The sequence below is a fragment of the Stegastes partitus genome, unplaced genomic scaffold, assembly GCF_000690725.1.
Source record: "Stegastes partitus isolate 25-593 unplaced genomic scaffold, Stegastes_partitus-1.0.2 Scaffold145, whole genome shotgun sequence".
NCBI classification, from domain to species: domain Eukaryota; kingdom Metazoa; phylum Chordata; class Actinopteri; family Pomacentridae; genus Stegastes; species Stegastes partitus.
In genome coordinates, this window is record NW_007577876.1 from 221,270 (window position 1) to 245,287 (window position 24,018).

General features: G+C 43.0%; 1 protein-coding gene across 1 annotated transcript in view; it reads right to left on the bottom strand.

Moving 5' to 3' along the window:
• The window catches only part of vti1a (vesicle transport through interaction with t-SNAREs 1A), a 78,469-nt gene extending 54,539 nt beyond the window's left edge, over window positions 1-23,930 (bottom strand). Inside the window, exons 1-5 of the mRNA XM_008279157.1 lie at window positions 23,837-23,930; window positions 16,678-16,736; window positions 15,608-15,718; window positions 13,068-13,088; window positions 12,863-12,974 (exon numbers count right to left, since the gene is read on the bottom strand). Coding sequence (XP_008277379.1) covers window positions 12,863-12,974; window positions 13,068-13,088; window positions 15,608-15,718; window positions 16,678-16,736; window positions 23,837-23,930 — 397 coding nt within the window. The remainder of the gene's footprint in view (window positions 1-12,862; window positions 12,975-13,067; window positions 13,089-15,607; window positions 15,719-16,677; window positions 16,737-23,836) is intronic.
• Window positions 23,931-24,018: the final 88 nt, after the last annotated feature.

Sequence of the window (24,018 nt, forward strand, 5' to 3'; positions counted from 1 at the left end):
GCATTCCTGAAGCACGAGAGCCCCCTAATGGAGCACAGCGACACTCCGACTCACACACACCACGCCGGCTCTGTGTGTGTGTGTGTGTGTGTGTGTGTGCCCTTACAACACATGTACTGACAACAACAGTCGTCGAGGTGTGTGCCCATGCCTCCCTCCAAGGTGATCTACTGTACCTACTGCACTTATGCCACAGAAGTGGTGGCAAAGAGCCCCCCTCCTGCACCTCCTGCACCTCCTCCACCTCCTCCACCTCAGCCACCTTGCCCACTTAAACAAATACAAGCTGAGGGATGAAAAACCTCATCTTGTGTGCATGGAGAGACTGTGGAGCAGGGGGACAGGGGAGAGGGCCAGGGAGATGTATTATGAGGAAGTATCACTTGTCAGCGCTAAATCTTTTCTGGGGGCTGTCACCGCTGTCATCCCAGTGCAGTGGCAGGCTCTGTGATAACACCAATGCTGTGACTCAGACAGGGAATAATTCATCACCCATTGGCGGCCCATCGGATTTGGGGTTGCCTCTCTCTCTTTCACACACACACACACACACACACACACACTCTCTCTCTATCTCCAGATAGGCTAGAATAAGAGGGAATGCCATGTCCCAAAAAAAAAAAAAGAAACAAAAAAAACCCACCCAAAAAGACAAACACTCAGACACACACATCTCACACACACTTCAGAGTGTGCCACCTCCGATTGTGGAAGAGTGGGCTGCCGTTGTACTGCTTGTTTACAGACGCCCGACCCATGGAAAAACAGCCTCTTGGCATGCCCTCTAAACTAAACACATAGCAGCGGCAGCAGCAGCAGCAGCAGCAGCAGCAGACACAGAAAGTGTTTACTAAGCCTCCTTCGCTTTCTCTCACTGCCTTGACAGGGTTTTTAGGTGGGCTGCAGGAGGTGGGCAAAATCAAAGACAAACACCAGCAGAGGAATGAAAATATCACGTCTCCTCTACACAAACTCTTTCTGTTTTTCTATATTTATTTTGTAATTGACTCTAAATAAATGAAACAAAGACGGGGAACCAGTGAAAGAACACCAATTACCTACTGGGGACAGGCTTTTTCCTCAAAGGCGGTTTTCTTTTCTACTATCTTTCTATTATCAGTAAAGTTTGAAGCAGCGATTGCATTAAGGGCTCTAATGCTACCTCCACCAAGAGAGGCACAAATCAAACTTGAAAAAGGCAATTCGGACTTCAAGAGCGATGATATCAAGTTGCTTGATTGAAATAACTTTGGAGCCAATGAAAACCGAGCCAGTGGGTTTTTTATTTATTTTTTTATTTGTCTCTCCTCGTAATCTGGAGCGCTGAGTGGAAAGTCATGGCTGATGTGATTTGGCTGTTATTATCGTGATGGTGAGGGCCACAGTTCTCTGGAGTAATTACTGAGTAGACAGAGGGCCTGATTGACCCAGACCACAAAACCCATTAGATAAAGAGCGCACCCAAACAATACTCAGCCACAGGGACCTGAGCTAACCACCCAACGCCTACTGTGGGGAAACAGAGAAGATTGGCAGCAGAGACTCAAATAAAACACTCCCCCCTCCTCAGACACACAGAACACCGGAGAACCAGACCAACACGAGCTGGTTTGGACCGCTGTGTGACTCTGCACTCATCATTTAGCTCCATTACTACATTTTACATGTGTTAGAATTGATCAAATAATTAATCGTATAGAACAGAACAGAATAAAACTTTATTGATCCCTTCAGTGTTTTGTTATACGACAGCTAATTGTCAAACATCTACATAAACTAATGTGTGCTTGGTAAGTGTTTTAGACTCAGTCAGCTCGCTTCTTCAAACTTTGATCAAAACTCATTTAAACATAATTTCTGCTTTATTCTCATTAATCTGAAACTCATCTTTTAATAAAACACCTGCAGAAAATGCATTTAAAATGTAGAAGGTATTTAAAACGTACAGAGATTTTCCTTTTTAATTCCACATTCATCTGTTTTTAGTTTTCATCCCCTCTCTGTGTGCAGGGCGGCTGAACAGCCGGCATGCTGCTGCTGCTGCAGGACATCAGGCAGGAACTTCAGTTTGAGTACAACCAGAAAGACAATGAAGGAGATATTAAGACAGCGTGTACGCTTGTTCACCAGGCACGCGCACACTTTTTTTTTTTGCCAGGAAAACACCCACATATTCCATTTAAGTCGAGCTTCATCTTAAAGAGCTGCAGAGCAACTTAGGGGAGCGACGACTGCAGCAGTAATTGAGACGAGGAAGCCCGGGAGAAGCATTGATTTGAATGCTGAGGCTCACGTCGCCTTCAAACCATAGGCAGGCTTTTTTTTTGGTATTTCTAAATAGCTGTTTGTTACAGATGAACGTATGAAGGGCTTCTGCAATGAGAACAGAGTAGATAACAAAGAGAGTATAAAGATGGAAAATGTCATTGAAATGAAAGCGTTGCCGCTGCTTCCCCTGTACCTACAGTACACACTCCGGTTCTGGATTCCCCCTCTGGAAAACAACAGATTCCTCAGCGATTACTGTCTTCCCATTTGATGTAAAACACAAGCAGGTGCAATCCTGTCGGCTTGGTACAGTAGCAGATCTGATTATAAGTTTGGGTGTTAAGTGACTCCTGAGGTCAGGAAGCAGATATCAGTCACCTGCTCCATCGTAAAACCTCCTGTCCTATAAAGAAACGGCACCGAAACAGACTCATGCTATTTACAGACAGAGCTGCTGCATCTTAAAACAAAACCAGCTAATCAGGCTTTGTAATCTAAAAAAGAACGAGCGCCTTCAGAAGATACCTTATTGCTCAGGAAAGAAAGAAAAAAAGGCTTTTTTAATCCTTTTGAAAGGTCTTTCTTTTGTCACTTTTTTAATCTTGGGTGAGAATTTGCTTCTATTCCCGGAAGCACACAAGGAAAGTACAAAGGTACATCTTAACTTTATGCAAAGTGGCCTGCCTTTAAAAGTCTCCCCGTCCCGTCAGACGAGGTGCTGGTGTCCTGTCAGAACCACACGTTTCTACCTCTGCTGACACGGACAGCGTTTCCTTTACCCATCAAAATGTAATTACATATGCATGCATAACAAGTCATATCAGATATGCTAATCAGCTCAACATAATCTTCTGAGAAGCAAATTATATTGATTTAATTATAACGAATATATGGATCTGTTCTTTGTGTGCGGCGCCTTTAATGTCTGGGCAGGACTCGGTATCGACTGTCGACGTAAACATGATGATTTATAAACTCCACCACAAATCACAAAGGAGCATTTTAAAAACATCTGCTTACACAAAATGTGCTCATAATTGTAAAACAATGACCCTGCAATTTAAAATTCAAGTAGTCTACCATCAAGGTCTTTGTAATGTTAAGCAAAAGTTGTTAAAAAAATCACTATAATTAAAATTAAATACTCTGAGATTTATATACACATCTCAATGCCCTCCAACTCTCCTCCTTGCTTTTTCGCCCGGTGCAACGAGCGACACAAGGACAAGTCGAATAATTGTGGCGCCTAGAAAGCAGGAAAAAATGTAAACAGTTCATTAGATGGGAAATAAAAGGCGTAAAAATACCCATGGGGCAGAGTGTAATGAGGGGCCCTGAAGTTCCTCTGCAGACACTTTTCCTCGACTTTCTCAAGCTTTTCCTTTTCACCCTGCACACACGGCTGGTGGCAGAGCATGAAGAGTAATTAACCATTTTCAATTTATAATACTATGTTCCATTACAGGCTTTTTTAGCAGTAGGAAGGCGACGGGGCAAGTTGGACAGAACAGCCCTCATGCCCGGCTCCGTGTGATTGGCTCATAGTCCTGCTCTATGAATGTGCAAAAGCACCGTTTTTAAAATTGACTTTAGCTTGGCACAAAATGTGAAACCCCAACAGAGAATTTAAAACGGCTGAATATCCAGAAAAAGCTGAAAATAAAAAGTCAACAATGACAATTAAGTGGAGGCGGTGAAACGTCTCTGCTCACAACAAAAAAAAGGAAAGCGTGTGCTAACCTCAAAGGTTATCTATATCACTTCCGTTGCTCCCCTGCTGTGATATTTTCCCAGGTGATGTGTGGGACCAGTGCCAGCAGGGCCCACTCTGGTTCCCCCACAAGAGGGGGCAGAGGTGGACCGATGCGGCATGGCGTTAAAAGGAAGCTGAGACCTTTAAGCAGGCACAAGTATCACAACAGCATCTTAAATAATGCATCTGTGCTTGGCAGGGGTTGAACACACACACACACACACACACACACACACACACACACACTCACACGCACTCACACGCAGCCGGCACAAAGGAAAACACACACACACACACACACACACACACACACACATTGTTGTCGAGCATCTTCTCCTCTCCTTTAACACAAACAAATTGGGAGAGGTTGTTCAATTAAGTGCTCTTTTTTAATACATTTGATATATTATCAGACAAAGGCAAGCAGCTACAGTTGGGATTGTCACAGGAGGGTGTCATTTGTGCCTTTGTTTTGTTGTGGTCTTTGGTGCCATTGAATCCTTCACTTCTGTCTGTCGCACGCTAGTGTGAGCGCATACGCGTACACGAGGGCTACTGTACGCAAGATGGAGGCTTGTGTGAGCCTTGTGCGTCCTGGGGAAACCTCCTTCAGAGAACGTACACGCGCAACATATGTGAACGGTAGCCCGGTGTGTGTTCTTTCCCCTAATAGAAGTGCAGCAGTGGTAGAGAAGCCGGAGCCTCAGATAACAGCATGGGGCCTCTCATTAGCTCACAGGTTGGTGCTTTGGTGGCTTCGACGCACACTGCATTGTGTTCCACTTCCATGGAATACCTCAAGGAGCCTCACACAAGCGACTGTCGAAAACACAAATAAAGGTGAATGATCAACCACGGCGAGGTAATAAATGAGCCTGCGACATATCTGAGCCAGAGTGAGGTGAGGAGACTGTTTTTATTATTATTTTGGGGTGACAGAGTGTATCAGCTTCAAAAAGATCACTAAAAAAAGACCCCGCCGCGGTCAGAGACAGCGGTGAAAAAACTTCCCTTTACTAGTTTAATTCAATAAAAAAAAAATAGAAATCAAATGCTAGTTCTTGTTTTAACACTGTGCCACTAAATCAACCCATTTCCTATATTAACCCACAAGTAAACAGGATGTTATCTCTGGGGGGGAACACCGAGCCGGCTGGCTTTCATGCTCGTACCTCTGTGATAGCGGCGCTGTATTTCCCTGTCAAAGTCATTTCTATTGCTAAGTACAGCCCAGATCAGTCAATAAGCATAACGACTGTAACCACAAAGTGAGAGGCCACGAGACGAGAGGAGGGGGAGGAGGAACGCAAGTCCAAACAAAAGAGCACATTCAAGGAGGGCTTTGATTGAAGAAGCACCATATACTGTCTGAAGGCCCAGGGATCATCTCTCTGTGCTTATTTCTTTAAGGCACGAGGGCCCGATTAAACCCAATATTAAAATATGAAGGTGCTTCTAATGAAAAATCAAAGGCCCGTTTCCCCTCCCACACTCCCATCCCTCCATCTCTGGTTCCCTCCTTCCTTCTCCTTCCGTCAGGTTTCCTCTTGCCGGCCCGTGGTTGTGTAGGAGGGGACAGAAAGAAAGAAAGACAGAAAGTATGAAAAGACAGAAAAGAAGAGAGCGAGAGAAAACGAGGAGAGAGGGAGGGTTATAGAGATGAGGGACCGAGGTGCTGGTGGTGCAAAACAGAGACAGACAGCAGTGGTTGGAGGAGTAAATCAATAGAGCAGAGCCGTCGGGGAGGCGGGCAGCCAGGGCAAGGAGAGAGGAGAGGAGAGGGGAACCAGCGCAGGGGCCCGGGCTCCGATCACAACGCTGGCTTCTGGCGTGCAGTGGGGAATAAAGTGGGCCTCCCCGGGTCAGCACCAGAGAAAAAGGTGAGATTAGAGGAAAGTGGAGGAGGTATTTTCACAGAGTGAAGGTGGGAGGGGTGGGAGAGGTGGGTGCTGGAGGATGACGAGGAGAGAGAGAGAGNTGTGTGTGTGTGTGTGTGTGTCTGTCGGGGGGGTAGGAGATGTGCATACAGGATACCTGGCAAGCCAGGGACCAACCGGCCCATTAGCCTGTGGGCACCTACATATGGTTCACTGAACCCTCTGCTGAGAAGAGCTCCTCTCCTATCAGTCTTCCCATCTTTTTTAAAGATACCTTCACTTTTAACCCTTTCTCTGCTTTGGAAAGAGGCTCACTCCTGACCTCGATTTATGATTCATTTTTGTTTGATGTCTATTCTTGGAGTGTTATCTAAAATTGAAAAATGTAATAAAAAAAAAAAACCTAGACACAAAGGGAGAGGAGTCGGGCCTGCTGAGCATGAGCATGAGCGCGTCCCTCAGTGGACATGCACACAGAAGACTATCTCCTTCAGTGCTTTGGCTTTTCTTGTAATGTGACCATTGTTGGTGCTGAATAGCTAGCTCATTAGCATAAGAATACAGCAGCACACATAGGGACTTAGCCAGATCATTATCTCTATATATTTATGTATACTTTGTTATTTCACTAGCCAGAACACATTCAGATGCTGATGAGGCCAGGAAGGCCCCTTCCAAAGCTCCTCCAACATGTGCCCTCCTGAACTTCCCAATACACTCACCAGTTTCCTGGGAGTCTGCAGGTTCTGTACTGGAATTCACAAGAGCGCTTCAGAAATTATGAAAAATAGCCAAGTGAGGGCTTCAGAGAAGACGTGCTTTACGCCTCCTAAAAATCATCAGGGCACAGAAAACAACGCGTTATGTTCTTCACTGCAACGAACAGCCGAGTTGAGTAATTAACAAAAGCAAGTTGTGTTTGTTTCTCAAAAGAAAAAAGAGAAAACATAAAGAAACCGCTGCAAAGGAAATGCCATGAAAATAACATTAATTAAATGAGCAATTTGATAATTTGATTGTTTTGTTTTTTTAAACAACCAACAGATTTTTTTTCTTCTGGGAAAATGTCTTATGGAAATGGATAATTTCAGAATAAAAATATACAAAGACAAAAACGCAGAAAAAGCTCGACAACAGAGAACAAACAAGTGCTCTGTGGTGATGAGGGGAACAAAACTAAAGAGTTTAGTCTCACTGCAGGAGTAAGCTGATGCTCTAATGCCGGCCAACCTCTGGGATAATTGAAAAAACCCTTAATTCATCTTCCACAATGTAATTCTGATCAAGGCCACAGCCAGATTCCACTGCAGGCTTCAAAAACACCAGAGAAAAGGCAAAATTGTTGGTCGCTGAGAGCAAAAATGCTTTCCCTTTCTTTCTGGCACGCTCCCTCATTAGAAACACTTAGGATGAGAGGAGGAAACCAAGTTTAATTGTGTCGGTGCGAGTGTGTGAAGGGGCTGCGAGCAGGGGTTAAAACATGTGTAAACATGGAACTTTAACTATAAAGAAACACCAGCACAGATGAAATGTAAAGAGCTCTTCCTCTATTTACCCCGTTTCCTCGCTCTTGCCTTCTCTGAGGCTTACTTATTAAAAAGCAAATGCCACTGCCTAAAATACAGAGAAAAAACACAGAGCCAATGATTCATAATATATTTCATAAATACTTCATGAATCCCTTCACCATACTTAAGCCGGTCTAGCAAAAAAGAAAACACTGTCACCTATTCTAGTACCCGCTTGTCAGCACATCACTGGGGAGTGGGTGTCACATGTCACTTCTGGTTTACACCAGTGCGTGGGACAGGCTCGGTGCACGAAAACCGGGGGTAGGACAGAAAGAAGAACAGAAAGAAAAGTGAAGGGGAGGTGGAAAGGGGAGTAAAGACAGGGAGGAGGGGGAGGAGGAGCAAGGGGGTGTTATCATATCATCGCCCCATGTCTTTATATTTCCCCCTTATTATCTTTGGCCCCCACTCACTCCAGTCACTCAATCACACAAGCCCCGAGGACAGCGAGGGGACCTGGGAGGGCCTTCGCTTCTTGGCAGACTCAGCCAGACAAGCGTCTGAAAGCTATACTGATCGCTGTCAGTGTGTGTGGAAGTACGGTGACTTTGGAGGGGCCAGGAGAGATAAGCGGGAGAGGAAACGATCGCGTGGAAGGATAACGGCCGAATTTGCACACTGCCAAACAAATCCTGTGCTCCAGGCATAATGCAGACAGCCCACAGTCCATACAGACGAGAGTTAACATAAAGAGACGCAGAAGCAAGAAGGAGGCTGATCTGCTTACAAATTACAGGCCGTGTGATTCCTCTCGCTCGACTCCTGACAAGAACTCATCTTGTTAATGACCACAGAACTCATGACAGTGAACCCAAAATGTATTCCCAGTCCTCCGTCTGGCATTTCCATGTTGTCATATGTAGAGAACACTTAGCAAACAGACTTCTCTGTAGCTCCTTACCTGTAACTTTAATATCAGTAAAAATGAAGCATCAGCTGAATTTCTGGCGTTATTTTAGTCTGGTCTCTGTAATTCCTCTTGCCAGTGTTAACAACTTACAAAACGTCTTTCAGTTATTAACTTGAAAATAAATTATTGTAGCAGCAGAATCACGTGTTCATGCTAAACCAGCACCACAGCTTGTTAACAGCATTCTGTGGCCAAAGGGACCGTTTCAGACCCATCACCAGCAGTCCACATGGAATCACATCATCACAACAATTACTTATGAATCGTTATTCTCTGTGTAGGAGTGACTGCTTCCGTGTGAAGGTGTGTGTCTCATGTAACTGATGCGTGTAAAACCAGATCCAGATTGTCAGTGACACACATAAACAACTGCAAATGCAGACATTGTGCTTCGTGTCTCACACTTTTCCCAACAATCAGATAGAAGCCGGACACTTGCAGACAACTCGTCCCTGCGTCCTTCCTGTGACTCCGTCCTTCAACCCAGATTTGACCCACCACTGCCATTACACCATCAAACCCATTAAAAAAAATGGCTTCAACATGAGCGACAAAAGGCTAATCCACAAATGAATCCTATCTTGGTGTCCATAAAGAGGACATGGAAAAGCCTCCGACGCCACAAATCCACAAAAGGGCTCGAGGAAGACACAGTGTGCACGACGACTTCCAAATGAAAGTCATAATTCATAAGTAGAGGAGAAGATCTATTTGCTTACATCTTAAATCTGCACTGGGCACAGAGGAAATATAGGGGAAAATCCCTGTCAGCGGAGGGAGTCCTTTATAACTGGTTATGAGTGATTAGACTTTGGTCGTGTTGATGGGTTGTTAAGCAACAAACCATGAAAAGAGTCAATCTGCCTTTACTCCTCTGTGTTTAATAAGAACAAGTAAGCCAAGGCAACCTAAGGCGATTTACAGTGTCTAACATCCAACTCATGTTGGTCTGTCATGTTGCTGCTTGCAGGAGTCACCATAACGAGGACAAGGGCCAAACAACAAGAACCCGTCCACATGGATTACAACCACGCTAATATATAATCACTACTGGTGTGGTTAGTGTGGGAAGCACGCTGGTCCCAAAAGCTCCCTTCAAAACCTAAATCTCAACAGAATTATCAGCATCTGGCGTTAAAAAAAATTCCACTTATGATGTCAGAGCTTCTTAAGACGAATGCATAAGTTTGTGATAAATGACTTTGCAAACTCTGCTCTCTCTGTGTAGGTTCCTAATTGTGCCAAACATAATGAGTTTATTACCACCATCAGCTCAAGTTGGAGAGTCTCCACAACCTTGAAACGTCCATGATCACTAATTAAAAAAACAACATGAACATAACGAACAACTGAAAAGCACCCTCACATTCGTGTGTGTAGCTCGGTTCTACTCGGGGGTGCGATGGAAACGCACAGTTCAAACGCTGAACTCTAACCCGGAGCACAAACCATTCACACTGAGACAAACCCTATGGCATTTAGAAAGGAGAAAAAAACAAAAAATATGTTAATTCATTGCCAGTATATGAACAGCTTGTGGATGACCCTCACTTTAAGAGGCAACAAATAGCTCTGGGGTCTGGAACCAGAAAAAGAGGCTCATGGAAAACTTCTGACAACAGATTCTTGCTGGAAACTCAAACATGCAGCTGAGCGGCGAAGTCAAGAGTCATTCATTAGTTTTCTAAAACAACTCAATTTGGTCTCATCACAGGTATCTTCACATTTGATGCATCCAATTTGATCATTAAATGATCTTTTCTATTCGTATTTTCACATTTTAATTAAACCGTTTTCCAAATTCAAAAGTTTTCACGAGCACAAAAGGTCCAACGTGCCAATTCATTAAAAACAGTGCTTAACGACTGCCCCGGCTGAGAGCTGCATTTCAAGTTACCTCGATAAGGTCACTGGTAACCACTTATGAAACTGATATATAGAGGAAAAAATATTCAGTACAAACAGCCTTTTCATTCTATTCACCTCAGTGTACCTGGCAAATAAACTGTTCAATATTTCAAGGTTGGCTGACTCTTTGGAAATGCATTAATTATCTCCCTGGGCGAACACTAGGAGGCATTCCATCTAAAGGGTTTTATTAAAGGAAAAGGCAGGCCAGGCGTCCTACTTGACCATGACTGAAGCTCCAAACAATACCCCAATAGACAACTGGAAATTAGGAGGGGACAGTCTCCTCCCTGTGACAGTTGGCCTCACGCTTTAATATCTGTAATGAATGCAGGAACCAATGAGTAGGAAAGAGGAAAAGAATCCTTCAATCATCATTTTAAATCTAACTGAAGTTAAGAACTGTACTCCAGGTGAATACAAATCTGACGTATTTCTCACATTTAGCAGTAAGTTGCACACATATGTACCGATCTCATAACAAGCAGCACTGATGTGTGCTGATGAGTGGCATCTCTCTGGTCCTTGATGGAGCATCATGCACATCATGACAAGTTAACAATAGCTTTCTATTCAAAATTCAAAACTGGGGTTGATCTAAGGAAATTAATTCTGCTGCCCGGCACAAAAACACACGACACAATGGCTCTCATGCCATCATCAACAAAACTGCCTTGACCAGCAGAGCCGCTCATTTACGCTTAATGACAGAAAAATGTGAAGCATTCAACATCTGAACATGCCAGCTCCATGTTTAATGACCAGCAATTACATTTATCAGAGTTCAAGGATCCTGAAACATGAAGCTCCTCACACCACAAGTCTTTGTGCAATTGGATTTAAAATAACAATAATTAAAAGACAATCAGCTCCTCATACACAAAGCAAAGAGGTAAGACATCAGCAGCAGCACTTGTCAGAAGGAGCAGCTGAAATGCTGCCACGCCGTCTCCCAACAACGTTCCACTTTTATTCTTATTTTGGTTCTTTAATTTACTTTCAGAGCATGACTGGGCAAAGAAAAAGTAAAGAATATGCATGAAGCTGGAAGTGAGACTCCGACAAGCCGTTCTCTGTCAGGTTTACCACAAGGACACTTTTGGTAACACGATTCTGAATCTCTCTTATAAAGCATAAAGGAGAGGTCGGCCACAGCAATGAGCAGGACTTATCATAGCAAGTCCACTCAGACATCAGAAAAGAAAAGTAATTGGTAAATGTGCCCAATATTGTCCTTGTCATGTACCGAAAGCAGAGGAAAATTCTTAGAGCAATAGCGCCATCTGCTGCAGAGAGAGATGAACAGCTTCTGGAGCAGGATGGTGGAAGTGAACGCCACACACCCTGAACCATCCATGAAGAGCAACTAAGAGACCTTCAGGTTCTGGAAAATATAAAGACACACGTTAAGGTTGGAGCTTTGTGGCGTAATTACCATAGATATAAATTATATTATTATTATTATTATTATTATTATTATTATTATTATTCATGATACTGTACTCTGTGCTGTGCATATATTTACTACCTATAATATTTATGTAGTTATTTATATTATTTATATTCCTCATATATCCACAGTGTTCCTACCCCAACAGGGTAGTATATTTATTCTACCGTCTGGCTGACTGTACATACGTCCTACCGGCTCCTTTTGTAAATACATGTATATATTCTTATTTGTCTTTTTATACTTTTACTTTTTATACTTTTGCACCACTGGAGTTGTTTTTTAATTTCGCTGTACCTTGTGTATGATGACAATAAAAAGCATTCTATTCTATTCTATTCTATTCTATTCTATTCTATTCTAATAAAGGCCTTTATTGTGTATATCTACGGTAGTTACCATGAGATGTGGGTTTTTTTGACTTGAGAACATTTCTTGTAACAGCTACGTACTAAACAAACCAGAAGGTCGGTCAAACATATTTCAGCTTTAACTGATGATATAATGATGCTGGAGCCGGAAGTCGCAGTAATTTCTTACACATGACAAGCAGGAACCTGGAAAAGGTTTTGCTTAAATGTGAGAAACTTTAAATTCTGTTGATCCATTAAATACTTTTTATTTAACACCACTGAGGACAAACTTAAATGATGATAATTAAATGTACACTGAATGGGGCTGGACTCGATTCATTCCTATTCAGTTTGACTTCATGAACACATCCGACCACAGACGTCACAACAAGTCAAGGAAAACCCGACGAATAAAACCATCCTTGAAATATTTCAGCTCCTGTTGCACAATGCCAGCCTCTCAGAGGCATTACAATTAACATGGTCCATCATGTGAGCCACATCCTCAAAGCTGGGCTGTTGTGTGTAGCACAGGAGATGTCAGTGGGTCCCCACCTGGTCCACTGGGACGGACCGAACCTGCCCCTTTGAAAACTGTGGCTCTGTTTACCCAATAGATTTCATTAAATTAAGCTTAGGTGAGGCCTCCTCTGTCCCTGATCAAAGCCGCTGCTAAGAGCCACGCCACTCTGCTTCCTCTGACTCAGACAAGCCGACCCCATCAAATAGGATTTTCGCTGTCGTTTTTAATTTTTTTCACTCTCTGGCTTACTTCTTTCCTCCCCGTTTGGTCGGGATGGCATTCCCTCTGCCTGCTGCAACGCCTGTTTGTCGTGGCCCAGCGCCCTCAGACCCCCACGGTCCCCTCTATTATCACGATGAAGCTGTCAGCCAAGCCAACAAAGCTGCGTCTCACAGACACACCTCTGGGATGCCCGTTTGATAAGTTGTCTTCCTGGATGAAATGGCTGGGTTACCGAGGTCGACTCGGGCCCTGTCTGGAAAGGAGCAGGAATGAGGTCTCAAGCTGGCACACCGGTGGTAGGAATACTTCAAACCACGGGTGAATGAGAGGATGAGAGAGCAGGTTAAGGGGGAGACACCCGTGGGAGGCCAGTGGGGGGTGGGGGGAGACCGGGCAGTGAGGGAGTGGAAAGGCCTTGATATCCACGGAAAGCACAACAAAGCCGGAGCTTTTTACATTAAAAAGAAAGGAGATTGCCTTTTTTCCACTAGACGCCTTTCGAGCCGAGTGTCATGTCCTCCCTGGGCCTGCAGGAAGTGAGAGGCTGAGCTCGGCTATAGCATTTGGCACATCTGAGGCACATCTGAGGGGGCTGAAGTTCTCGCCCTCTGAACACTTGCATCAGATTTACAGGAGACGAGATATACTAGATGTAACTCTGTGAGGTGGGTGATCCTGCTTTAAATGTACACCGATCTGACCGAACCACACACAGAGGTGTAAAAATGAAAATTACTGTCAAACTGGGGCGTCGCAGCCAGAAGCAGGCGGATATCCTTTTACTCTCCGTGCACTCGGACTATCCTACTGCTACCTTCTGCTTTGCATTTCAGCATCGTAGGCCATGACACACGCTTATGTGTCACGCAAACAGGGATTTACAAGTATTTACAATAACCGTATTCACTTTGCATACAAAGCTCAGCACCGTAAAGTCGATTAAGGAACTTTTTCCAGGGTAAAAAAACTAAACAAATTTTCCCACATGTGCCCCGAAGACAGGAATAAAAATGCAAGTAATGAAAATTAGGACCAATATCAGGCGCAGCAGGCGCTAGCTGCTTGATGATTACGCACGGTAAGTGTGGGGAGAAGAAAAGTTAAAGATTAATCGTCAGCCAATTAAATGCCCATGGTGAGGAAAGCAAACTGTCTTGGCACACAGATCTCCTCTGTGATCTCAGTCAGCACATCTCAGTGGTGTGTTCGCAGATCACTAGCACATGATATCTCCATCCAGTGGGGTGTTGGTGCACGTTTGTTTGTTTGTTTGTTCTACATTTAGAAAAGTGAGAGATTTGGGGAACGTCGTCGTATTCCCACACTTAATTCAATCTTCTGCTGGTGAATGACATCAGATGCTCAGCGATGTTTAAGACAGTGATTAGGGTGAACTATGAGCAGATTTTAATTTAGATTATTTGTATTTGTCAGTGGTAGGCGTGCACGCCCACAGTCCCCAGCGTGGGATGTGGTGGGATGAAATGTGAAGATACGGACGGGGTGTAAACCATCATTCAGCGCAACATCAAACTACGTCATGTTTAGAAGAACATTTCAGATGTTTAGGTTCTTATATATAAATAACTGTTTGAACTTTTTATTCTGTAACACACAAAACGTTCCGATGACGTCTTCAAGCCCTAGGACAGTGCATCTCTAATGATGGGTGTCCCTGTGGTCCTTCCCATCAAACACCAGCACACTGACCAGTAACCCTTCATAGAACGGAGGGAAAAGTTAACACCTGAGAGGGAAAACTAACTCTACCGTTACGTCATGTCGAGGTTGGAAAAGTTTGCTGATTACTTTGCCAAAATCTAAACATGGCCAAACTTTGCGGTGCAAGGCTAAACGTAGCGGCCATCCCAGGCCAGCCTTTTCTGAATTAATTTATAAGTTCTTAAATATCCAATCCAGTGTGTGTTTTTCCAACCATCCATTCTCCGGCTGTGGATTTAAATCGCATCAAGTTTGATTTGTGGAGGGACACACGCGTGCTCTCCAGCTCAAGGTCAGCTGCATGTACACTATGGGCTGAGCATTGTGTTGTGAGCAGCTGCACAACTAAACTCACAACAGAAAACAACAGCAACCGGCCCAGCATAGCATTAAAGATGCATATTACTGGGATGTAAACATTATAATACAACTATCATTTAAAATGCTTCTACAGCTTGTAAGAATAATTAGAAAAGACTCAAAGGGGGGGGAGGGGGAAACACAAGCATCCGATTCATTCACTGGATAATTGCTTATTTCTGTAATACTATTGATTAAGTGAAGCACCTTGAGCAATACTGGGAGCCAACAATGTGGACTAAAAGCACGTTACCCAAAAGACCGGACTGTTCATTAAGCTTTGATAGAGGCTAGAAATCAAGTCAAGACTTACAGTGATTTATGAATTACTAAACAAGGCCAGATTCTGCAGCCAGCAACACAAACACACACAACCTGTTCTCAATGGGCATCGCTTGCAAGTTCAAATATGAACTTCGAATTAACCTCTGTGGATGCACCACTGAGCTTCAGAGCACAACTGTTTGTGAGCGAGCAAGAGTTTGGTTGAGAGTGTAAACTATGCCGCGTGCACGCCACAAGGGATCGTGACAACTTTTAATCATGCATGTGTTTGTGTTTCTAAGAAGACTTTCTGTGATCATCTCCCACTAACAGTGCACACTGGAAGCTAAACACAACAAAACATGTGCTCATAAACCATATTTCTAATATCTTAATAACAATTAGGGAGGTTTCATGAGGACTTACAAAGTCTTTCTCGAGCTTCTCCATCTCCTGCTTGTAGCTCTTCAGTCTGCTGTTGTACATGGCTCGGCTCTGGATGGGGATCTCACGCACCTCCAGGTCCATCTGCTCCAGCTGAAACACACACATCCAGTTAGTTTAACATCAGAACTATCCAAATGTTCTGTCAGCAACACTTTAGGATCAAGTTCCAAAACTAAACATAATTTGGAGGCGTGTTCAGCGTTCATGATGAAATCACTTCACAGCCTAATGCTAAGGTACTGACTTGCTAATGTCTATGTTTTAAACATGATCATTTTTACAGCTGTAAATAAAATAAGAATCTAGGCCTCCCTATCTTATAATGATTGCTTTTCCTTTATCTTTCTGTAAATGTTGCATAAACAGGTCCCACATACATCAGCAGCAACTGGAACATCTGCCAGCATCAAACTTTGAAAAGTCAAAAAAGAGCAACTTCAGCAGCATTAAGTTTAACGTGTTCCAGTGTTGATTGAAAAAACAAAACGCGTCCTGCTCACGTCACTCACATGTGATAAAAGCTACAACACAGGACGGCTGTTCTGCAAATAAATACACAATCAAATATGAGGGCCCCTTCATTGCGATGACATGCACAGGCCCGCCAATGTCGCGGTGAATGAAGTAAAAGCACATGTGATGCATGGGTAGACGGGTCTCTGTGTGGCAGATTGGGAGGAAACTAATCACTGTGGCATAACAAGACAACTGCAACAACAATTTGTCTCTGTCAGGTGACTTTGCTCATTTCTAAACAGCGACATGAAGACTCCCACCTCAAGATAATGGCTTGAAATGTGTCATAGGGGTGTCACTTAAAAGCAGATTACTGGAAAGTAATCATGTGAGAAGGAAGCCTCCTTCCCGCCCTGTGAAGTGTGTGTGTGTGTGTGTGTGTGTGTGTGTGTGTGTGTGTGTGCATGTCATGTCAGCACCAGGATAATACAGGTGCTGTTGTCTGGTGCCAGTGAAAATTGTCCCCTCCCTCTTTGCACAAATTCATTATTTAGGAAATGGGAAGAGGAGAAAATTACTGATCAAAGACATACCAACTCTCTGACTTCTTCAAGCTGTTTGTCGACATTTAGAACCAGCTGTGTCTTCTCCTCTGAAAGGGAAAAAAACAGCAACATATTGATCAGCCGACGGAGGAACAGCGCTTCATGACAACAACCTAACTCCCCCGCAACGGGGGAAGAGAGGGGGAGAGAGAAAGAAAGAGACTGGGAGAAAACAACACACGAGGACACATTTGAAGATATATTTACACATTCTCTCCACACGACGAGCCAACATTTGATGTCTCTTAGTTATTGGCGTCTATGAGGCCTTTGTTGGGTTCTGTTGAGGAGCAGCGAGACACCTCATGCCAACTCAAAGGGAAGGGAGGTGTCAGCTTTGCTCACTTGCCAGAAGTATGAGTCCCACTCAGAATGACTAACGCACTGTTCTACACCTCACCCCATGGCTGCTCTTCCACATTACCCATTGAAACTCATTAGGACTTAGAGTTCCAAGGAAACATGTAAACTACAGCACATCCCATAGTTATTTAAGGCATCAGCTTTACCACGTTCTGCACGCGTACTGAACCGGTCTCTGTTCTGAAGCTCATCCTGTGCCATGAAAGTGAACTGGGTGAAACGTAGAGCTGTGACTGTTTAGTGATCAAGACTTATTACAGGGTTTCAAAAAACATCATTAACATATTTTAATGGAGACAAAAAGACCAAACGTGTGAAACGCACAACACAACGTGTCTGACAGCCTACGGATCAGGTCCAGTTATAGAGCCCGACCCACGTCAGTGCTGAAGCAATGTCAAGTCAAAATATCACACATTAGCTGGTTGTGTTTGCTTTTCTCACATATGAAGCTGTGAAAAAGTAAAAACGTAATTATTAGAAACTATAAAATATATAGGAATAGTTGCAGGTAAATATTTAAGTGTGTTTATTAGGAGATCTACACACACTCCCTCCTCATCCAGCCTGTGTTCACAATAAAGCAAGATGACTGGAGATTCTTTTAATTCATAATATTCCCTCTAAATATTTCACTTGGCTGTTTTTCCCATTTATATTTCACAATGTCCTTTTTAACAGTACCATCATCAGTCCGTCCAGGTCACTCTGATGATTCGTTTTCCTGCATCGTGCGCTCATGAACCTGCTGATGAGCTTCAAACGGCAGACATTACGTGTTCTTTACTTTTATTTTTTTAATGTGGTGGTTTGTGCTTAATTCTGCCACAAGGAAAAGCAGCACTGTAAAATAAAAGCAGAGTGATGATATTTCTACAGTTTCATTCAGCAGACGCTTTTATCCAAAGCGACGTCCACCTGAGAGCAGACACAACACAAGCAAGGATCTGGTCAGGAGAAAACAACCTGGATAAATGCCACAGAACAATATTTCTAAATAAAAACTGCTGTAATTCTGTGAACATGTACAAGATGAAATCCAAAGATTTGTATTTTTTGTCATAGGCGGATGTGACGAATGCAAGGAGAAGACATCGTAAAGCCTCTCAGATGTTGGGCGACTGCTGGTTGCTTCTTGGCCTTGATTCTCCAGATCTCTAGAACTCTACTGGACCAAAGAACGAGATGCTGGTGGAACAAAGGGCTGTCTAACATGTCAGTCCAGAATCTCTCATAGGTCTTTAACTGGGTTGACATCTGGTGTGTAAAGGTCACAGCACATGATTCACATAATCTCACTGTCATCCCAAAAAGAGAGCACTCCCAGTAAAGCTCGAGCTGGATATCGTCCTGGTGAAGATGGGAGGCTCACCAGGTATGGGGGGTTTAGGGAACGGCAGCAACAAACATCTTCATATCTCAGCAGACTTTCTATTACACCACCAAACAACCACAAAACACAACAGAGATTGATTTTCACCATACGGGACCTTTAGTTTTGGCCACAGATGCACTCGCCCAGAATATGGTGAGGATGAGTCATCTGACCACATCGCTGCTCCCAGATCTCCTACATTTCTAGGCCTGCTTGAACTCTCTCGTGTGCATTTAGCGTTTTAATCAGGGGAATACGTGAGCCCTGCTGTGGCGTCCCTCTCTCAGTAACAGTCATGATATAATCTGATCATGTCCAAGAAAAAGACGTTTTGAAAACGTCTGAAATTTTAACAGGTAAGAACCATCAGCAGACAAAAAGCGAACAAAACAAAAGCATGAGAAAGGTGTGTTAGAAAATCAGTGCTCTCAAAAACTAATTCAGACATCTTAAAGTGAACAATTCAAATGTTGTACTTCTAAATTACTGACATGATAGATTTACTCTGAAAACATTTTAAATGAAATAAATTAAGAATCACAAGCAGAGCTGTTCTTTGACCTGATAAATAATTGACAGCGTCTTTAATAATTGAAATACAAAGTCAACAAAACTTCAAACTCAAAGCAAATCACAAGGCTGCCGCTTGTGGGATTACAATATCGTAAAAAAGCCAGGCCAAGATCTTTATTTCTCGGACACCATAGGCCCACATTACCTTTTGCCAGTCCTCAAATTCATTTTTAAAACCTGTGTCCAACCTCACAACCTACACAGTAAACAGCCAGAGGCGATTCAGTGAAAGGTGAGACGCTGCTTTCTTACTCAGGCTCGGCCCGAGCTCGAGGGCTGTGAAATATGTATGGTTATTTACCAAGACGATAAGGCGCTGACAGACGGATGAGGAGTTTTGTACACAGAAGTAAGGAGATTTTTTTTCTTAACTTAAAAAATATTCCCTATCTGAGTGGCAGTGATTGACAAGCAATCTCTGGCTATGAACACTCAAAGGTGGAAAACATCACATTCATGGATTCTTATTTAAATATTCCTTGAAGCTCAGATTTCGGAGGATAGCGACAAATAAATGTAAACACACATTCATTGACTGTTTCATTAAAAGGAGGCAGTCAAGGACATTTTCTTTCACATACCTTGGACATCATCAGCAAAAAAAAAAAATTAAAAAAAAAGAAAATAAGACGTAAAACTTAGAGATACAACAACAAAAATGTCAAAAGCTATCGTCTGGAGCTGTATTAGAATATTAAATGTCACACCGTCAGCGTAATGCAGCCACGTCGTCGAAACAAGGATTTAAGAAAGTCAATGTAAAGAAGTAAACAAGAGAAAGCTTAATGAGCGGGGAGGGAATTGAAATTCAACCGTAAACTGTTCCGTTGGTGGCAGAAAACATGGAGCAGCCACTTATGGTTGTAATGCCTTTTCTAGCTTTGTACATATTCATATGGGCTCGCGCTGACACAGTCAACAGATGGCGAGAGGAAGCAATGTGAAATTACTCTGTGGACTGGGTTGCCATGAATCTTCAAAGATGCCAATTCCAAACCAGAAATATTCAGTCAGGCAAGGTTTTGTGAGACACAGTGGCCTTTGAAAAGCCAATGAGCAAGAGTGAGCCCAGAGGAGGAGATAAATGCTCAGAGCTGGGCTGGAGGCAGACACAACTCAGAACAAACTATTCAGCTGTAGCAGCAGTGAACTAGTTGAGCAGTCAGTATAGCTTCTTTTATTACACTTTCTCTCATGCACACAGTATTCATAGATGTACTTTTGGCTTTATGCAATTCCCATTAATCAAAAAGCATTTGCTAAACGCCGGATGAATCTGAAACCTGAGTGTTAGATAGAAGTAGACGCTGTTCAGACTGGCTCGCTGTCTCCGTTTAGACTTTAAAGTGATTTGAAAAAGGCAGACTCGATGACCACGTTAATGTCCAACACTGACATGCAGGAACCTATGAGGTGGTCTGTGCATGAACAGCCTCTAAGCTGTGCTCACATCGACAGGTTTTAACTCATGAGAACAGACAGACCACGTGTTCAGCTGAGTGGTACCGGCACTATGGTGACCCAGTGGTGATGCTTGTTGTCTGACAGCTGTATAGCATGAAATAAACCCACCAGAACCTAAACACAGATAAAGACAGGAGGGTTTGTCCATATCAACCCAAAGGGGCCTTCTGCTCCACCAGCTCTGGCTTCCTCAAAACGTTCTGATAACGAGCTGTTATAGGTATTTAAAATGACATCGACCCACATCAGCTGTACGTGGATGACATCACCTATTATTTCTCATTAACTGAGAAGCTGCAGTATTGAAGTAAATCAGGTCGTCTCTGACTACGGGTGAGATGAAAAAAGGTTTTGTCTCTAGCAGTGCCTGAGATATGATTGTTCAAACATAGCCTTACATTTCAAAGCATGAAAACTGTGCTGAAAATGGGTTAATAGGCTTTTTTTTCCTTTAATTATCTTGTAAAGTATTTGATATATTAGGCACCAAGTGTTCCTATAAGTATCCGTTTATTAAGCGATAAGCATGTTGGGCCTATCTGAGATGGTTGAGGAGAAACGGTTCTGAAGCTGTAATGACTTTAGTGGGAATGATCCAACATGCAAACGAGCAGAAGCATTGCTGAGACACATGGTGCGACGGTGGTTAGCGCCGTCGCCTCACAGCTAGAAGGCCCCTGGTTCCCATCTCGCCCTGTTTAGAGTTTGCATGTTCTCCCTGAGCCTTGGTGGGTTCAGACCGGGCGCTCTGCCTTCATCCTAAGTCAGCTGGGACAGGCTCCAGCCCTACAGAGGATGGTGTAGACAAAATGGATGGATGGACATGAAGGTCCTCAGAGCATAGAAGCAACGGCGTCCCATCCGCTCTGCAGCCCTCTCACGGTTGGATGAGTAATCGAATGTAAATTGTAACTTGAAACAATGCAATTAGTAAATCTGCTGCAATCTAGAATATACAACGTGTGTCTGTTAAATCAGGAGACTGACGCTGTGCTTCTGTTGTATGTACTTTGGAGTAGAGTCACACTTCCAGGGCTTACTCATGCTTGTTCACTGATCAGTGGACGCTGTGTGGTTCAGGCCCGCATGCTGTGGTTCTGCTGACATCGTGTTTAACAGCAACGCCTCACACAACTTGTTGTCTTTAATAGTGTCTCACGGGGTAATACTTCATCACGGTTTAAACCAATGACACAGTAGTACTGATCTGAAGCTCTTTAAAATATTACAATCGGAAATCAAAATGCTACATCCGTCAGAAAAAAGTCTGAATTTCATATTTTCCACAAATCTTGAACCTCTACTGCCTCCACTATACAAATCTGCAATAATTTGTGTTTCCTGATTGACATGAAGGATTTGTCTTACGCTGGTTTTCCAAATGTTGAATTCTGTAACGCTTTACACCAAAACATTTACTGGATTCACTGCTTCTGTGAACAAATGTGTTCTGAGCAGGACTTAACTGTTGTCAAACTTCCTGAAAGCGTCTTATCGTTAAACGTCGTTCTTTAAGGGACTTACGTGTAAATGTGATAAACAAACATTACAGATCTAAATAAGACTTATTGGTGTGTTTCTTGAAATGTAATTAGGAAATGTATGCCTTCAAGCTTGACAAATTAAAAACATTCCTGATTTGCCTGCACTCTACAGAAACTAAGAAAAATAATTTAGAGACTGAACACACTGACTGTATGCAATGCAAGCTGCAATGTTCCACATCAGGGGTGTCCAGTCCTGGTCCTGGAGGGCCACAGTCCTGCATGGTTTAGATGTTTCCCTCTGATTCAAATGATCAGCTCATCATCAAGCTCTGCAGAAGCCTGATAATGATCCTGATCATGTGAATCAGGTGTGTTGGAAGAGGGAAACATCTAGAACATGCAGGACTGTGGCCCTCCAGGACCAGGATTGGGCACCCCTGCTCCACATCCATACGACTCCAGAACTGTCTGCATGAGTGCAATAAATGTTTAAACTACAAGGGGAAAAAATCTCTGTTCAAACAAATCCTACAAACCAACACTTGGAAACGTTGGTGGTTTTTATACAGGATTGGACTGTCATGGATCTTTTTACACAGATGGGTTGGATCTAAGGCTGCACAACATATTGTTTCAGCGTTGATGTTCAAGAGGGCAAATTAACTCAAACTCATCCTGCTGCAGCTTTTTTTGCTGCTTGATAAAACAGGAAAGCTCAGTTCTAATTTCCCATGTCCAGCCTACAAGTGCATCCCATGTGATTTGCTCCAGTTTAAAGGTTCTTTGATACACAGACTTTATTTTTTTTAACTTTCTTGACAAGCAGGCTCCATATATGCACAGCAAAACAAGAGAGGAACAGGAGAGAAACATTGGAAAGGAAGATCTGGCTGCAAAAAGACATGCAAAGACTGACGTTGACCACAAACAGGATGTCTGTCAGCAGTGGCTTGTAATCGTAGCCACTACTGGAGGCATCACCTTGATTTGTTTGACAGATTAAATCAGCACCACAAGGCTCTGCATGAGTCTGAAGCCAGACCTGAACACCACTCAAAGCATTTCAGATACTTTTACACAGTCGACAGACGTTTTTTTATCTTAATTATTATTAATTAGCTTTACCAGTGCACCACATAGAAAATCCCCTCATTATCCTAGAGTAATATTTTTCTTTCCAAATTGATTCCAGTATTTTTTAGATCACAGTATATGTATAGCAGAAGAAGTAAATATTCCAATATCTGTTTTTTCTATATATCGTGAAGCCCTACATTTATACCTATTCTAGCATTTAGTGTGTAAGAAACACAGAAAGCCGCTGAGCTGTCACGGTTATTCCAAAATCAGTTTACTCAAATAACGAGAGTTAATGACAAACTGTTTGATTTCATCACAACACTCTGATATACGAGCAACAGAAATGCCCTGAGATAAAACTTTACTTCCTATCCATGTATTTCATTGGTTTTAGTTCATATTTACCTTCTTATCAAAGTGACTAGAAGCTTATGTTCTCTTCAGAATGAAACCAATACAGTTAGTAACCTGGATGATCTTCTTATCAATCAGGAAAAAAACATAAGATGTTATTTGACACTCAGCTCGTGTTACACATGTCTCCAGTGGCTGAACCATCAAACACATACCAAGCTAACAGGTCGGCCACTAACACATGTGTTCCTTCATATAGCAAGAACTCTGGACCAGTTCCAGTGAAGTGTGACAAATATTTCCCCAGCAGATAACATGTTAAATTAATGAAATTACACAACCAGTAGGCTTCACTTGCTACCGTTAGCTCCCCTTCTCAGCTGACTTAGTGGCTAGCTAATAGCTAGTTAGCCATCTCACCGACTCCAGCTAATACATGTAGCTGTCTTACCTCCACTTAACTTGGGAATTCTGCCGATCTTGTTGGTTACGTCTGCTGTAATAGTCCCAAAGTCCTGCTCGTAAGCCTCAAAGTCTGAAGACATTTTGACGGTTAAGTTTAACGCAGGTAACTGGATGTCTGCTTGACAGTTAGCTGAGAATAATAACAACAAGCCTCGGATGGAGTTCCTT